This window comes from Cervus elaphus, chromosome 29 (genome assembly GCF_910594005.1).
Source record: "Cervus elaphus chromosome 29, mCerEla1.1, whole genome shotgun sequence".
NCBI lineage: Eukaryota > Metazoa > Chordata > Mammalia > Artiodactyla > Cervidae > Cervus > Cervus elaphus.
The window spans coordinates 48,977,369-48,995,971 of record NC_057843.1 but is presented as its reverse complement, the minus strand read 5'-3'; the positions used below and the strand labels follow the sequence as shown (position 1 = coordinate 48,995,971).

The following is an 18,603-nucleotide window of genomic DNA, read 5'->3' as shown; positions in this document are numbered from 1 at the left end:
CCCCAATTCCTCCTAGCATCAGGGTCTTTTCCAATGAGTCAACTCTTCGCATGAGGTGGCCAAAGTACTGGAGTTTCAGCTTCAGCATCAGTCCTTCCAGTGAACACCCAGGACTGATCTCCTTTAGGATGGACTGGTTGGATCTCCTTGCAGTCCAAGGGACTCTCAAGAGTCTTCTCCAACACCACAGTTCAAAAGCATCAATTCTTTGGTGCTCTGCTTTCTTCACAGTCCCAACTTTCACATCCGTACATGACCACTGGAAAAACCATAGCCTTGACTAGACAGACCTTTGTTGGCAAAGTAGTGTCTCTGCTTTTTAATATGCTATATAGGTTGGTCATAACTTTCCTTCCAAGGAGTAAGCGTCTTTTAATTTCATGGCTGCAGTCACCATCTGCAGTGACTTTGGAGCCCCCCAAAAATAAAGTCAGCCATTGTTTCCACTGTTTACCCATCTATTTCCCATGAAGTGATGGGACCAGATGCCATGATCTTAGTTTTCTGAATGTTGAGCTTTAAGCCAACTTTTTCACTCTCCTCTTTTACTTTCATCAAGAGGCTTTTTAGTTCCTCTTCACTTTCTGCCATAAGGGTGGTGTCATCTGCATATCTGAGGTTATTGATGTTTCTCCTGGCAATCTTGATTCCAGCTTGTGCTTCTTCCAGCCCAGCATTCCTCATGATGTACTCTGCATATAAGTTAAATAATCAGGGTGACAATATACAGCCTTGATGTACTCCTTTTCCTATTTGGAATCAGTCTGTTGTTCCATGTCCAGCTCTAACTGTTGCTTCCTGACCTGCATACAGGTTTCTCAAGAGGCAGGTCAGGTGGTCTGGTATTCCCATTTCTTTCAGAATTTTCCACAGTTTATTGTGATCCACATAGTCAAAGCCTTTGGCATAGTCAATAAAGCAGAAATAGATGTTTTTCTGGAACTCTCTTGCTCTTTTGATGATCCAGCAGGTGTTGGCAATTTGATCTCTGGTTCCTCTGCCTTTTCTAAAACCAGCTTGAACATCTGGAAGTTCACGGTTCACGTATTGCTGAAGCCTGGCTTGGAGAATTTTAAGCATTACTTTACTAGTGTGTGAGATAAGTGCAATTGTGCGGTAGTTTGAGCATTCTTTGGGATTGCCTTTCTTTGGAATTGGAATGAAAACTGACCTTTTCCAGTCCTGTGGCCATGGCTGAGTTGGCATATTGAGTGCAGCACTTTCACAGCAGCATCTTTCAGGATTTGAAATAGCTCAACTGGAATTTCATCACCTCCACTAGCTTTGTTCCATAGTAATGCTTTCTAAAGCCTACTTGACTTCACATTCCAGGATGTCTGGCTCTAGGTGAGTGATCTCACCATCGTGATTATCTGGGTCATGAAGATCTTTTTTGTACAGTTCTTCTGTGTATTCTTGTCACCTCTTCTTAGCATCTTCTGCTTCTGTTAGGTCCCTACCATTTCTGTCCTTTACGGTGCCCATCTTGCATGAAATGTTCCCTTGGTATCTCTAATTTTCTTGAAGAGATCTCTAATCTTTCCCATTCTATTGTTTTCCTCTATTTCTTTGCATTGATCACTGAGGAAGGCTTTCTTATCTCTCCTTGTTATTCTCTGGAACTCTGCATTCAAATGGGAATATCTTATCTTTTCTCCTTTGCTTTTTGCTTCTCTTCTTTTCACAGCTATTTGTAAGGCCTCCTCAGACAGCCATTTTGCTTTTTTTGCCTTTGTTTTCCATGGGGATGGTCTTGATCCCTGTCTCCTGTACAGTGTCATGAACCTCTGTCCATCATTCATCAGGCACTCGATAGATCTAGTCCCTTAAATCTATTTCTCACTTCCACTCTATAATCATAAGGGATTTAATTTAGGTCATACCTGAATGGTCTAGTGGTTTTCCCTACTTTCTTCAATTTAGGTCTGAATTTGGCAGTAAGGAGTTCATGACCTGAGCCACAGTCAGCTCCCAGTCTTGTTTTTGCTGACTGTATGAGCTTCTCCATTTTTGGCTGCAAAGAATATAATCAGTCTGATTTCGGTATTGACCATCTGGTGATGTCCATGTATAGAGTCTTCTCTTGTCATATGTCAAATAGATAGCCAATGGAATTTGCTGTATGGCTCAGGAAACTCAAACAGGGGCTCTGTATCAACCTAGAGGTGTGAGATGGGGCGGGAGATGGGATGAGGTTCAAAAGGGAGGGGATATATGTATACCTAAGGCTGATTCATGCTGAGGTTTGACAGAAAATGGCAAAATTCTGTAAAGCAATTATCCTTCAATAAAAAATTTTTAAAAATGTGAAGAGACAATGAGAATTGAGAAAATAAAGAACTCCTTCAGGAATGTGACAGTGTTTTATTCATCTTTATATATTCAGTGCCAAGTATTTGCTTGGTGCTTGATAAACATTCCTTTAAAGAATGAGCTGGGGACTTCCTTGGGGGTTCAGTGGTTAAGACTTTGTTCTTCCACTGCAGGGGGCGCAGGTTCATTTCCTGGTTGGTGAACTCACATCTTGCATGACTTGTGGCATGGCCATAAAATAAATTTAACAAATAAAAATTTAAAGATAGTAAAGAATGAGCATAATAAATGTGACAAACTGCTCAGCCTCAAGGAAATGCAGATGAAATTGTGCATGGCCTATTATTTTCCTCTTGCCAAATTAGCAAATACTTAGTTTAATAAAAATAGTGTGTTTTTTCTTTTTTAGATTTTTTTGAGGAGGGGTATAGTTGACATAAATTCACTTTTTTAAAATGTATAACTTGAAGTATTTTGGAAGCTGGATAATCATGCAGCCATTACATATATCAAGATAGGGAACATTTCTATCACTCCCCAAAAAAGGTCTCTTCTGACCCTTTGTAGTCAGTTCTCTCATCTTCAGTATCTGGCAGGTAGCGCTCTGTTTTATGTTATTATAGTTCTCCGTTTGCCAGAAAATGATATAAATAGAATCATACAGTAAGTTGCTTTTTGTGCCTGGCATCCTTCACTTAGCATAATGCTTTTGAAATTCATTTCGTTGCATGTACCAGTGGCTTTTTTCTTTTTATTGCTGAGTAGTATTTCATTCTGTTTATTCTTTGACTGGTTGATAGACATTTGGGTTGTTCCCAAATTATTACAGTTATGAATAAAGTTACTATAAACCCTCATGTACAAATCTTTGTGTAGCCACAAGCTTTCATTCCTACTGGTGGAATTGCTGGGTCATATGTGGAACATGCATGTATAACTTTACAACAAACAGCCAACCGGTTTTCCAGTGTGACTGTACCATTGCATTCCCACCCCTTGTTAAGTAAGGTGTTAAAACAAGTACTTAATTGCGAGTGAAAAGTACTATGTCTCTATTGGGAAGCATTTTGGCAGTCTGAATCAAGTTTAGTAAAAATATTTACTATCTTTGACCTAGAAACTCCACTTCAAGGCATGTCTTTGTAATATCTCTCTGAAATATACGCAGATATGTTTGCTGAAATACCATTTGTAATAGGAGACTGAAAAATACAAAGCAACTGTAATGGCTGTCTTCAGGTGATAAAATTACAGATGATTAACTACATTCAGTGCTATGCTGGGCATTATAGTAGATTAAAAAGAAACGTAAGATATGTTCCTTTGTTCATGTAGCTTGTAATGAAACACACCATGAGTAGAAGTAAAATATGGTCTGAGTCTGTAAGAAGCGTAGGAATGTGTTTATGTAAATGTAATAAAACAGTATTGTTGGAGGTTCTTCAAATAATCGAGAAACAGCATATGCTTTAGTAGTGGAGATACTTGGCAATGAGGCTCTGCATTCTTTAATAAAAGAATGTTTCAAAAGCTTTGGGATGATCTTGGATACAACAGGTGCTCAGTAAATGGTAGCACCTTCCATTTTTACTAGTACTAATAAAACTTAACAGGAACTTAAGTTTGGTGGAGTAGTTTGGTGGGGAATCATTACTGTCTTGAGAAAAGAACACTAATATATAAATTATAGTTATTTTATTCTAGTGGTTTATGTACAGTAAAAAAAAAAGAAAAAGAAAAACCTTTTAACCCTAAGTAAGTATGTTCCACAGAATGGTGAGCAGTTTGGGAACAGCAATTTTGTCTTGTTTGTTGCTTTTATCTCTTATGCTTATTAACACATGGTAAGAGGAGTGGGGTAGGGTGGGGGTGGTGAGTTGGTCTCAGGATTTATAATTAAACCAATGAAAGTAAAGATTGTCTAGTCCCTTAGTATAACTATGGAATGATAATGTTACCTGGATGAAGTGGATAGATTGGGCAAAATGTGAGATTTAAAAGAATGGAATATCTGGTTTGAGCCAGATAACAGTTCCTTGGATATCTAGAGTGAGACAACAGTAAAGGGGAATGTCATTTTAAAAAGTTGTAATAAAAAAAAAAAAAAAAGAAGAAGTTGTAATAGCTGTGGTTAACCTAGCACCTTCTGTATGCATGGTGTGTTATATCACATTAAAGTCATGTTACAGATGGGGAAGAATTAGTTGGTGTTAGAGCTGGAATATTAACTGTGCTTTTAAAAAGCCAGCTCTAGGTGGTCCAGTGATTAAGACTTGGAACATTTGTACTGTGGTGGTCTGGGTTCGATCCCTAGTTGAGGAACTAAGATCCCACAAGCCATGCAGCGCAGCCAAAAAAAAAAAAAAGCCTGCTCTAGTATCACCTTTTCCTTCTAGGAAGCCATGCCTATAACTCTCCAACCCCCCTTACCCCCACACTTTTTCCTGCCATCTGGCTTGAAGAACCTTCTCTGTTTTCATGAAATAGTTTGTAACTGCAGTTTTGCATATACTTATGGAATTATAGTTACAGTATACCCTTGCATTTTGGGGACTTGGTATTCTGTGAGTCAGCCACTCCTTCAGGAACTTAGAGTTACCGCTGTAAAGCCCATGATGTGGAGAATCACAGTGCAAGGCTGTTAAAACAAGAGGGACTCACTCCTGTGAATGTAGGACCAGCACTCAAATGGCAAAGTTTTACAGATACTTGTCTTTGGCAAATGTAACAGTTCTTTACTTCTCCCTTTTACATTTCATCCTCTGCCCAACTTATTACTCAACTTGGAGTTCAGTTTAAACAGCTAGTAGTGCATGTTTATATTTAAGTAGTGTCATAATGTCTTTAAATTATAGGTCCTCTGCTGTACCACTTTGAAAATTTGGCGAATGAACTTTCCATAGAATTGAGCTATGAGGATATAAAAAATGTTGTTCTGCAGTATGGATTCCAGTTAGAGGTAAGGATGGAATGAGTATTGTCAACTCTCAGAGCACTCAAACAGGAATGGTGATATCATGGCAGTTACTGGCTTTACTTAACCTCTTTTGTTTTCTAACCCATGAAGTGAAAATAATACTTCTTAGCTTTTAGAATTATAGGGATTTGGGATAATGTGTATGTAAGTGGAAAACTGTCATACCTAGTGTAATCACCTTTCAGTAAGTGGTAGCTGACTTTTATCATAATACTGGCATTTGTAGACAGATCGCAGGTAGATAGGATGGGAGGTCAGGTGTAACAGGGATATTGTTTACTATATGTACTTTTGTACTGTGTGGTCTTCCCTTATGTGATTATAACGTTTCATGATACTTCGACTATTGTTTTAGTTTATTTAGAAGCATTTGATTCATTTAAAAAATAAACAACAGGTTTGTTCTTAAAGATAAAAAGAAGCAATATATTATAGTAATTTTGAGTTCAGGCTCTGGAATTAAGACTTCTTGAGCGTGAATTCCAGTTTCACTGCTTACTGTTAAATGTGACCTGTTGTTTGTAAACTGAGATTACTTATAGTGCCAATCTTAGAGGGTACTTATGTGTAATAAATGAATAATACACAGAGTATGTTTAAAATAGCACTATTGTTGTCGGTTTCATCATCATTATAATTACTGTTTGCATTTCAGGTGGAAAAAGAATCTGTCTTGTCAACGTATACTGTGAATGATCTATCCATGATGAAATACTACTATGAATGTGTTTTGTTTGTGGTGCGTAAACCACAATAACAGTCTCAAGTGATTATCATCAAGAAAAAAGTTTAATATTAAATGCTGAAATAAACAACTCAAAATCAACTATCATAATGACAGGACACAACCTCAAATCAGTGGTGCCTTCTTATTCCTAACAAAATTTAGAAATAGTGTCTATTTTCTTAATATGTCTATCGCTTTTTCAGAAATATACTATGCCATGCATATTTGTACTACACAAGTAAAAATGGAGGAAATGTCTTCAAGTATACTTTTTCCTTGAAGCCCAGAATTATCTTTCAGTAGAAAAAACTTTATTTCCAGTGTCTTCATGAAGCTGTCCGTTAAGTCTGCCATATGAATAACTTATAGTATTGCAATCCATAAAAATCTCCCTTTTTGTTGTTTTGTATGCATCATACATGTTAAGTCTAAGGATCCTCTGTCACTTTCAACATCTGGAATTGGGATTTTGTTTACTTTGAACCTAAGCAATCTATACAGAAAATGCATATCCTTTTATCAAATTATTTTATTTTCTAGCTCAGCTGGACTTATAGTTACAAAATGTTGAATTTATAGGATCAAATTAGCCTTTTGGTCATACTAAGTTGAACACTTTGAAAGCATACTCATCATGGATCACTCTGAAATATATGAGATCTCAGCATTCTAAGTGAGGCACAAAAGTATTTATTAAAGGTACTGCTAGGAAACTGGGAAAATAAGAATAAAATCTGTCCATTTGAAATGTATGATTTCAAACTATAAATGAATACATTTTGTCAGTTAGATGTTTACAATAATGTATTTCCTTTAGATTACCTGAATTACAAAAGCAAGCACTTTTTTTTTCCGTTAAAACAATTATATACTAGTAAAAACTGTCATGATAGTATTAATGTGGAGAAATTTTCATTATGAAATTTAGGGATAAATTACTGCCCATGGTCTGTGTATTTAATATTCTAAGCAGCAGCCATTAGTATAATTCCAGATTAGTATCCATTTTGTTCCCTGATAGCTATAGCTAAAACAGTATATGCTGCTTTAAATTTCTACCTCTAGCAGATCTTTTTTGGAGGGAGTTTTCCTTTGTATTTTTTAATGTTTATTACCCTGTTTTCCAGTAGCTTGATAAATAGATGACTAATTTAATGTGTTTTAACCTTTTCTTGGAGAAAAGGGAGTAATATTGAATATTTTCATAGTTGGTTGTGATGACATTAAGTGACCTCTGTGGCAATTTTAATTAAATAGACTTAATCTCAGTAATGTGCTGGTAACATAAATGTCATGTTTTCATAGGAAAACTTATTTATAAATCTTTACACTGAAAAAAAAAAAAAATCTTTACACCTTTATTGTCAGTTAGGTGAGGGGAGTCCGGGTGTGATTTGGCATCTTACCAGTATGATCTTTTCTGCATACACTACAGGAGTGCCTGTGGCCTTTATGTCCATGATGCAATAAAGGATTCCATTAAGTTGATTTGTCAAGTTATAGACACCTGTATGTAACCTACTGAATGTTTCTGAAAAACTATTTCTCTTTATTTTGTGTTCCTGAGTACTTGGCAGATGTTCATTTAGTGGAAATTCTTACCTACCACATGAATGAACTTGAAATTAATTGCAAGGGAAAAACGAACTTATTTTCTTTTAAAGAAACTTAAAAGGAGCATAAATGTTTCTAAAAAGCCATTGAAAGGAATGCATGCCGTTTGTAATTTAGAAATGCTTTTTATTCACTGATAAGTATTCACTTTTTTACAGCTTGTATCCAAACAAACGATTTTGGTTTTCTCATAAAGGGAAAAACAGGTTGAAACCAGTGGGTTGGCATTATTCCTTAAAATTTTTGCTATCAGGTTTTATCCTTTAATAATGTTATTTGTACTTCTAAATTACAGCTTTTAGTTAATTATGAAATCAGTTATTTCATTTGTTTCTTGATTTCTCCATATTATGAACGCTGTTTTTAAAATATACTACACAAATTTGCATCCCTTTTTTTCTCTTAATAGCTTTTGTAGTTAATACATTCTAAACTTGAAAATTGTGGTATCAATCAATAATGGAGGTGTCACTGGAGGATTTAATTTTGTATTATGTGTAGAAATAGCTACTAAAATGTGTAAGCCTTAAAGTTTAAAACATTTTTCTTAAATATACTCAGATTTTTCATTTATTTTCATAAAGTGGGAGGAGATAGGTCATTGTGCTTGCTTTTGTTTCTTTTTTTATTTCCATAATCTGAAGCAGTACAGGCTAGGGTATGTTAATCAAGTGAGCAAGATGAGATATGTAAAATATGAAGAGAAGCTGTATAAATCACAGTATAAAATTACTAAGTTTGGGAACTGTAAAATGTACTGTATTTATATGTAACTCACTCTACAAGTTGCCACAAAGGCTGAATTGGAAGCTTCATGTCTGCATGAAATTTCCTATATTTTTAATGTGTATGATGGACTTAATTTTTCTTGAATATTAAAATCTGACAATTGCTATGAAACTGTATTTGCTTGCTTGTTTCCATCTAACCTGGCATAACCATAGATATGGGAATTTTAATTAATTGAGAACAATGTATTTGGACCCTGGAATTAGCCTTTTATATGCTTCTAGAAAGTCATTATGATTAGTTGAACTCTGAGTATGCTAGGCCTTGTACTAATTAAACTTGGTCTTTGGTTTTGTTATATAATCAAACAAGAATTGAAGAAGATGCCAGCACCAGCGATTAGTGTGACGAGCGCTGAACTGGCACTTAGATACTCTCCTGAGTTATTATTTGTGATCTTGGGCAAAGCATTCTGAGTTTGTTTCCTCATCTATGAAAGAGGACTGATACCCAGTTCAGTGGTTTTTATGAGGTCCTCTGTACTATATGTGAAATACTAATATTATACAGGCATACCTCCTTTTATTGCACTTTGCAAATAGTGCCTTTTTTTTTTTTTTTTACAAATTGAAGTTTTGTGACAACCCTTGTGTCTAGCAAGTCTGTCAGCATCACTTTTCCAACAGTATTTACTCACTTCATGTCTTTGTGTCATTTTGGTAATTCTTGCACTACAAACTTTTTCGTTATTATTGTATTTTGCTGTGATGTTCGGTAAACACTGATTTTAAGGTATGCACATTTTTAAAGACATTTAATAGATGACAGTATAATGTAAACCTAACATTCGTATGCCCTAGGAAACCAAAATATTTGTGTGACTCACTTTATTGCAATATTAGCTTTATTGCAGTGGTATCTGCAATATCTCTAATGTATGCCTGTGTGAATCTGTGAAAGCACACAGTGGACAAGTAAATGTGATTTCCATATATGTTGACTGCTGTATACACAAATCAGTTCCACATGGATGAAAGATTTAAATATGGAAGCAAAAATATAAAACCATAAAATGTCTAGAACTTGGAACAGGAAAGGACTTCTTAACAAGTAGTATGTGTAAACCAGACAACTAAACACTGATAAACTTGACTATGTTAAAATTAAGATATCAGACAGTAAAAATACAAGACATACTGGGAGCAAATATTTATAATATTTACAACAGCTACTACTCATAAGAACATTGCTTTCTAGAATATAAAAGAAGCTCTTCCAAATCAGTTAGAAAAAAACAACCATACCAACTTTTTAAAGTTGCAAAGAATTTAACAATCCTTTCACAAAAAGCTAGAGGTCCAAGTTGGGCCAAGCAGAGGCTGGCTGGGATCAGGTAGAGTGGTCTTGAAGCAGAGGTGATGGTGAAAAGGCCTACAACTTAAGACAAAAAAGCATAAACTATAGACAATGAAAGAAAAGACTGATAATGTAGACCACATTTACTCAACAAGACACCATGCAGAGTAAAGAGCCAGAATTACTGCTCCAGGAATGGCCCATAAACTATGTAAAAAGAGGTCCAGTTTCACTGGGGAAATACAAACAGGCCACAGTGAGATATATCACACTGCTCATGTAGGACCATGCTAAGTTTACTGGTGAGGATGTGACAAAAAGGCATCTCATCTTGTACTAGAATAAGCTTGTAAATAGCACCTCAGGAAGCTAGTCCACGTGAAGTTAAACATACACTGTACTACTCAGGAATTCCATCCTGGAGAGACAGGCGGCTCAGTGGTAAAGAATCCACCTGCCAGTGTAGGAGACACAGGAAACCTGGGTTCGATCCCGGGTTTGGGAAGATCTCCTGGCAGGGGAAATGGCAACCCACTCCAGTATTCTTTCCTGGGAAATCCCATGGACAGAGAACCCTGGCGGGATACAGTTCATAGGAGTGCAGAGTCAGACACGACTGAGCAACTAAACATGCATGCAGAGACATTCTTGCACATGCGCCTTAGAAATTATGAAGCATGCTCATATCAGGAATTCTCAGATGTCTCAAAGAATCTGCCTGCCAACATAGGAGACTCGGAGACACGGGCTACATCCCTGGGTTGGAAAGATCCTCTGGAGGAAGAAATGGCAACCCACTCCAGTATTCTTACCTAGAAAATTCCATGAACTAAAGGAGCCTGGCAGGCTATAGTCTAAGGGATCTAAGAGTTGGACATGACTGAGCACACACACATGTTAACAGTACACTATCTCTAAAATTTGAAAAAAACTCAAATGCTTATCAACAATGAAGTGTATTCATATGGTGGAATACTGTATTTAACATGAATGAAATTACATGCATAAAAATATGAAATAAGGAAAATAAAACAAATGACCAGTTTTTAAAATTGGGTAAAATTTGAGTATTTTACCTAAGAAGACATACAGATAGCAACTAAGCACGTAAAAGATCCTGAATATCATTAGTCATTAGGGAAATCCAATGGGATAAACTACAATGGGATACATGAGATATTTACTTAGATTAAAATTAGTCTGACCAAACTAAGTGTTGGAAAGGACATGTAGGAGTCTCTGAAACACTGCTAGGTGGAATGAAGAATGGTACAACCACTTTGGAAACCAGTCTGGCAGTTTTAAAAAAGTTAAATATACACACTTACTATGTGATCCAACCTTTCCACTCCTAAGTGTTTACCTGAGAGAAAAAAAAAAAGCCTATGTCCATTCAAAGCCTTACACATAAATGTTCTCTGCAGCCCCAAACTGAATACAACCTACATGTCCACCGAAAGTGAATGAATAAACAGACTGTGATATATCCATATATATGTAATAAACGGCAAGTTATTCTGCCAGAAAAAGAATGGAATTTTGCCGTTTGCAACAATATGGATGGATTTAAAGGTATAAATACGGTATCGCTTTACTTATTATGTGGAATCTAAAAAAAATAAATGAGCAAATAGAGAAACAGTCATAGATACACACAACAAACAGGCGGTTGCCAGAGGGGAGGGGGACTGGGGATGAGAGAAAACGGGAGGAAATGCAAAGATCAAACAGAAAAGCTACTGTTTACTACCTTACTTATTATATTTCTATAATAAACAATTGGTTGCTCCTAACTTCTCACAACAGGCTTGATGTATAGGGGCGTGGGATAATTAATTACTAATCATAGAACAATTATCTTCCTTGCACACTTTTCTCTAGAAGATCATAGTAGTTTCTCCCTTTAAATCACTTATACATAATTTTCTTCCTCACCTTTTTCTTTACTTGGTTTCTGTTTTCATTAACTATTAAAAATAAGGTTGTTTCTCTCGTCCTTTGACAACACATACCGTTTTGCTCTAAGAAAGGCTTTGGAATCTCACTTCTGACCACCGCGCAGAGGAAGCAAGGAACGCTGCCTTCCCCACATAATTTAAAAGCCAATCTCAAGTTTCAGTCGCAAAGCGACACAGATACTCTGAAACCTTTGCAGCGCCACTGGGCCTTTAATTAGCCCGCCTCGCCCCCGGGCGCGCACTTCCGGCCGCGGGGGCACTCGGGAGCTCGCCCCGCGAGCCTCCACCAACCAGGGGCTCTGCCTGGCTTGCGCGAATGCGCGCGCGCACATTTGTGCGCAGGTTCGAATCTCCGCCGCCTCGCGGTTGCTTCCCCAACGTCCGGCAGCGCCTCGGCGGCGGCGGCGAGAGCTGCGCGCGCGAGCTGGGCCGGATCGGCTGCCCCGCCCCCTCTGCCCTCTGCACTTTCCAGCCGCGGCCTCGCCTGGACTCGCAGTTCGCCCTCCCTCGCGCACTGCGCGCTCCGCCCTCGTCTTCCGCCCCCACAGCTATCGGCACTCGGCGTCCCGCGCCGGGCGGGCTCCGCCCGAGCCTTCGGGGCCCATGGCCAAACGCCGTGCGGCCGAGCCGCTGACGTTCCACGTGCCTTGGAAGCGGCTCCTGCTCTGCGACTTTCCTGAGGAGCCGCCGCCGCCGCCGCTCTGGATCCCGCCGCCGGGGGCCTCGCATCCCGGGCGGCCCCTCGGCTTCCCCGAGCTGCCCCGAAAGCGTAAAATCGACGCGGGGGCTATGACTGAGCCTTCGGTTTCGCCCAGCAAGCGCCGCGACGACGGGGATACCGGTGCTCAGGGCGGCGCGGAGCGTGAGGGCCGCGGCCTGGAGACCGGCGAGTCGCAGCTGCTGCAGCCGCCCGTGCGGCCCCGCGGGCCGGGGGAGGAGCCCCGGGGTGTCCGGCCCCCGAGAGGCGGTGGCGACGATGGGGCGGGGCGCGCAGAGTCCCAGCGGGGAGACTGGGGGGCCGCACCGCGCCAGGTAGGGGCTGGTGGTGGGCTGGGCGCTCCGACGGGGTGCGGGGGACGGGGTGGGGGAGAAAGGGTCACCCTTTTCCCGGCACTGCGCGTCCCGGGAAGGAACCTATCGTCCCCTTCTAAAGTGTTTGTCACGACACCCCCGCCCAAGATGAAAAGCTGGGGTCCTCCCCATGAGAATGTACACTGACACCCCCCCTCCCCGCGCCCGAAGCAACGCATCAAAGACCCTAGAGCTCGCCTTGGGCAGCGTCTTGGTTCGTTAGGACGGGCGGAGAGCACTAAGCTTAACTAGGGGGAAACAGACCGTTGGATGAAGTATACGCGTGGCCTTGCATCTTCAGCATTTGTGCTGTCCAAGAAGGAAGCAGGGGCGTGGGTCATCACAGACGGGAGAGCTTGGTAAAGACGTTGACCGTGAACCGCGATAAGTTAAGCTCCACGACAAAAGTTCAGAGAAAGGTGTATTGCGTCTTCCTCGGTTTAACGATGATTGTTTTCTGGAATTCATGATCGATTTCTTTCTAAAGAGGGTGACCAATGTAGTAGCCACCAGTTGGACGTCCTTTAAGGGATGGTACAGCTCTTTTGGTTGACAGAAAGGGCCTCCGTATCTCGGGGAAAAGGCATTCTTAACGCAGTGTGAAGTCTGATCCTATGAAAAAGGATCAGAAAATTAATCTGGTTCTTAACATCAGGCATATGTATGAGGATCTTTGGAGAGTTCCGCTTCAGTGGGAAATGAGCCTGCCCCATATCTGCACATAAGATGTCTAGATAGGTGTGGCAGCCACTCGAATTGTGACAACACCTGAGGTGTGACTAGTTCAAACTGAGATGTGCTCAGAGTGGAAAATAACACACTAGATTTCAAAGATTTCAAGAAATTTTATATTGATTGGACATTGAAATAATTTGAAGGTACTGGATTGAATAAAATATATACTTTTTAAATATGGCCATTCAGTCAGGTCAGTTCAGTCTCTCAGTCGTGTCCGACTCTTTGCGACCCCATGGACTGCGGCACTCCAGGCCTCCCTGTCCGTCACTAACTCCGGGAGTTTACTCAAACTCATGTCCATGGAATCGGTGATGCCATCCAACCATCTCATCCTCTGTCATCCCCTTCTCCTCCCGCCTTCAATCTTTCCCAGCATCAGGGTCCTTTCAAATGAGTCAGTTCTTCGAATCAGGTGACCAAAGTATTGGAGTTTCAGCTTCAGCATCAGCCCTTCCCATGAATATTCAGGACTGATTTCCTTTAGGGTAAACTGGTTGGATTTCCTTGCAGTCCAAGGGACTCTCAAGTATGGCCATTAGAGAATTTTAAATGATGTTTGTGACTGGCATTGTGTATTATTGGGCAGCTTTGGTCTCATCTTAGGAATTCAAGCAGCGTTTTGGCACTTACGGGTTGAACCAGGAGCTTTGCAGGTGGAAGAAGCAAATGAAGAGCTGAGACTTCACCAAGTTCTCTTCAACCACTACATCATATCATCTGCCCCACTTTTCTCCATTGTCCTAAATATCATAAGCATTGATAGTATTTTTCAAATACTTCGCCAGTAAAATAAGAGTAGTTTGGAAAGATCTTGTTCTGTGGTCGTCAGAAATTATCCTTTAGATATAATTATTATGATTAGTGTTTCTACCCCGGGTTTTCTTGGAATTTAGAAAATGAACCTTATTTAGACTTTTTTAATTCAAACTGCTTTTAGATGTTCAAGTCCTCTTAAGACTGAATGATAGCAGTTAGTTTTAAAGTAGAGTAAAGAGTTATAATTTGCAGTTAAATCATGTCATACCAATGTGCAAAACCTGAAAAAAAAAAAATGTAGAATGATAGTCATCCAGACATATTTGGTATGGAGGTAAGTACTGTATAGTCTGAGAACTTGACTGTTTCTGTTACCCTACCCATACCTAGGCTTGTCTTTCCTACCAGAGTATACTGACTGCAGTATGCCACAAATTGGTAAAAGGGAAATGAAAATGGCAGGTAGGCAAAGGAATTTTTTAGTAAACTGACAGCAGACATCTGCGTAGAATCTCCTAGACGCTAGAATCTCCTGGAATCTCCTACAATCTCCTATATCTTCTTCCACAGCAGTGACTACATCTAGAAGCTTTCTGCTTCCGGGACTCACTATAAGCCTGTAGCAGGGAACAAGCTTGTTTTGAGGGGTTTCTACATAAAGGCTAGTCCCCTGTTCTCTTTCCCCAGGAACCCTTATGTTCCTTTTTTTTGTCCTGTTCCTTGAGCTGCTGCTTTGTGCAAACTTAATTTTCTTCAGCTGCTTTTTTTCTTTACTGCCACCAAAGATGCTTGATTTTTGTGTTATAAGAGTCTTACAGCCCAGGGAAAATAGGATATAGCAGAAACATACAGAAGTTAAAAAGTTTTTTAGTTCCTGTAGCAAAAGTCTTCCCGGTTCCTCTTGTTCTCAGAGTTCAAGTCCCTATCCTTACCCTTGGGATCTCATTTAGGAAGAATTTCCTTAAATATGTCCTTTCTATATGAAGGATGAAATCTAGGCGGAATGATGGTACCTGTTTTCTGTCCTAGAATCTCAAGAGTATTTATTGAGTTGTTTCAGGTATTTTCTTAACTGGAGAACTAAAAACCAGGTGTTACTTCAATGAATATTCATGTATTTTCTCATGTTAGAGTCACTTTATGCAGATTCAATATTATCAGTGCTGACCTTTACTGTTATTAATTGATATTTTAAATAGCAGAAATGGTGTGATTTTAGTTTATAGTGATGCAGATTCATAGGCTTCTTGGGATATAATAGCTAGCTATATTTGGCAGTTACAGTGCTAAACCATAATTCGCACAAGAGCAAAGAGTCTGTCTTCTTTTATCTGTGATGAAATAGACTTCGGTCAAGATCAGAGTTAATGGGTGGTGGAGTTATCATATAAATGCAGACCTGTCCTGTGGGCAAAGTTTGTGCTCTTAGTAGGTTATACTGACCTTGTTAAGGGATCTTTTTTGATTTGTGTTTTATAAGTAGATAATTTGAACAATAGATTTTTTTCCAAGAGACAGAGAAATAGGTCATTGTTTTTAACCCTGTTTAAAATGAAATTTTTCTTGGCATCGTTTGTTATTAAATTTTTATCCCAGTGTTAAGAAATTCCCAAGGGACTCTTAATTCGCTAAGCCTTAGTGTCTAAGGCACTGAATGAACTTATTGAAAAGTCCTGTGCTCTCCATTTAAGTAACTAGCGACATGTGCCTATTGAGCATTGAAATGCGGCCAGTCTGAATAGTGCTGGAAGTGGAAAATACCTGGCAGATTTTAAGGTTTTAATTACCATGACAAGAGAAGTGTAAAACATCACATTAATTTTTTAAAATATTGACTGTATCTTGAAATCATAGTGATTTTGGTTCTACTAGGTCAAGTAAAATTTTAAGATTGATTTCACATGTTTCTTTTTACTCTTTTTTTTTTTTTAACTGAAGATACCAGAAATTTTAAAATTATATATGTGGCTTCTGTTATATTTCTGTTGGATACTGCTGCTATAGCAAGTATGAACCTAAAGTACAGACACGACTTAATAGACTATATAGATATATTGATACCCATTGAGGAAAGGTGTTAACCTTCAAAGTGATCACCTTGGAGGTCTGTATATAATTGCAGTGCACAACGTATTTAGGGGAGGCTTTTGAAATTTTGTGCCAATTTTGAAATTCTTTGGAACATCAACTTCATAGTTACTTGAAACAGTTTTATAGCCTTTAAGAATAAGTTGTTGAATTTTTAAAGGACTCGCACTCACTTGAATTTATCAGTTTTGTTTTATTGAGTTAAAAGTCATGTCTTGAACAAAATGGTATGTTTAATAAAATGATCAGTTTCAGATTTTCTTGTTATTTACTATATTTTTATTTTAATGTTTTTTTAGAAGGTTGTCAAAATATTTTAGCCTATGTAAAATCAACCCCTTAAAATTCCAAACCTCAGGGCAGAGGCCAAAAGTAAGTTTTAAGATGTGTCTATGTATTTTTTATATTGTTTTCCTCATTGAAATGTAAAAAAATTCTAAGACCATCTTCAGACATTATTTTTGGGTTGACAAATAGAAGAAAATTCTGGGAAGAGACGCTTTTGGAGGAGATTCTTTTAAATTTAAACTACTAGCAAGAAATACTTTCACAGATTCATGAATATGAAAATACAGATTTGACTGAACCCATGAAGTACTCTGATTAGGCAGAATTAATGTTTATTTGTTGAAGATGCAAAATTAAAGACTGCAAAATTTTATGTGAGTTTGCTTTTAAAACAAAAAATGGGTTTCATGAAAAACCTCAACTTTTTCTAGACCATTGATGTGCTTTCATCTCTCTCTTCTTTTCACTAAAGCTCAGTGAAGAATTTTGGCAGTATAACACCTTCCAGTACTGGAGGAACCCTTTACCGCCTATTGATCTGGCAGACATTGAGGATGTAAGCGAAGACAACCTGATAGAAACAGCACTGCAGGGCAAGAATGAAGTGGCTGAGATTGACATGGAGTCTTGACAGAAGGAGCTAAAGAAGTGGGTTTTTCTCAACTCGAGGAGACATCTCTAAGTGAATTTATGTTAAGGAACAAAGTTATTTTCCATACTTGATGTGGTATCATTCCCAAACCTGAAAAATGAGGAAAAGTTGTTTCAAAGATGAATGCCTGCAGTTACTACTGTACCTCCCAATGGGGATTTGTCAAGGATATAGTGCAGTTATAGGGGAAGTACAATATGTGTGCATTCTTAAGAAAAATGTATGTGTAGGTTCTAAATTTGAAGATATCAGTCTTACAAAATGGAATTCTGACTGTTACAGAAATAGATGGGAAACATTCAAATATTCCTGTTGTTGCACCAAAAAGTTAATTTGTGTACATGAAATGAATATTGTTTTATAATAACTTATTAATAAAATACTTTCTAATACACTTCATTGACTCTTTTTTTGTTGAACAAATAGCTGACTTAAACATCTGTGCAAACTTAAAATGGGATTCTTTCTGAAACCTGGTATAGTTTTAAAAGAGCTTTCTAAATGTAAAGTAGTGAGAATTTCAGTTTGGGTAGCATGTTTGTATAACTTCCAGTAATTAATATTTGCTAAACTTGACTTTAGGCCATCAGTAATGGATAAAGAACAAAGAGAATTGGGCAGGTGATTCATTCCCCTCCTTTCCTAGGATAAGAAGAAATTTATATTTCTTTTTATTTTTTTATTATTTCTTGATTTTGAATTTCTTTGAGGACATGGTGTTTATTGCTTATTATCTAGACTTGTAGTCATCAACACTTACAACTTTCAAAGATTCTGCATGGGCCCCACTCTTGAGAGATTCTCATATAATTGTTCTGAGGTGGGCTTGTGTATAACTTTTTTTAAGCACCAATCCTTCTTCCTTCCATTTCTCAAATGTGCAGACTGGTTTGAGAACCACTAGACTAGTTTGAGAACCATTCGACTAATAGTAGGTTTTCCTGTTTAAAGGGAATAACTAATGAGCTGAAGCACTGCCTTCTTAATTAGCTTTGTTTTTATTTTGCTCTGTTGATGGCTTTGTTACAACTAAATTGTTGTGTTATTAGTCTTTCATTGTTAAAGAAATTAAGCAATTTGTGTTTTTAGTTATATTAGTATCAATAATTAAGTTAATTAACTTTTGTACTGCATCCAGAATATTGGCTTTGTAATTGACTGACTTGTCTTTGTATATATTTTTTGTTGTTGTTAATGACATTAGATCCAAAAGTTAGGAAGGATGATAAATGCCATTGAGAGGGAGAAGAAATACTAGTGTGTACTGTAAAGTGTGTACTGTAACATTTAAGTATGGGCTGACATCAGTAAGAATATTCTAGAAGAGAAGACAAAC

At 38.3% G+C, this 18,603-nt stretch overlaps 2 protein-coding genes across 3 annotated transcripts in view; both read left to right on the top strand.

Annotated features, from left to right (window-relative positions):
- CARNMT1 (carnosine N-methyltransferase 1) overlaps positions 1 to 8,531 on the top strand; it is a 41,481-nt gene extending 32,950 nt beyond the window's left edge. For both annotated transcript variants that reach the window (XM_043890834.1, XM_043890835.1), the window contains 2 exons: positions 5,169 to 5,272; positions 5,946 to 8,531. In XM_043890834.1, the coding sequence (XP_043746769.1) occupies positions 5,169 to 5,272; positions 5,946 to 6,047 (206 nt within the window). In that variant the 3' untranslated portion in view covers positions 6,048 to 8,531. The remainder of the gene's footprint in view (positions 1 to 5,168; positions 5,273 to 5,945) is intronic.
- A 3,486-nt stretch (positions 8,532 to 12,017) lies between these two features.
- Positions 12,018 to 17,661, top strand: C29H9orf40 (chromosome 29 C9orf40 homolog). The gene is made up of 2 exons (XM_043890836.1): positions 12,018 to 12,706; positions 17,088 to 17,661. Exons 1-2 carry the CDS (start codon positions 12,278 to 12,280, stop codon positions 17,244 to 17,246), a joined length of 588 nt encoding a protein of 195 aa, XP_043746771.1. The 5' UTR covers positions 12,018 to 12,277; the 3' UTR covers positions 17,247 to 17,661.
- The last annotated feature ends 942 nt before the right edge of the window (positions 17,662 to 18,603 follow it).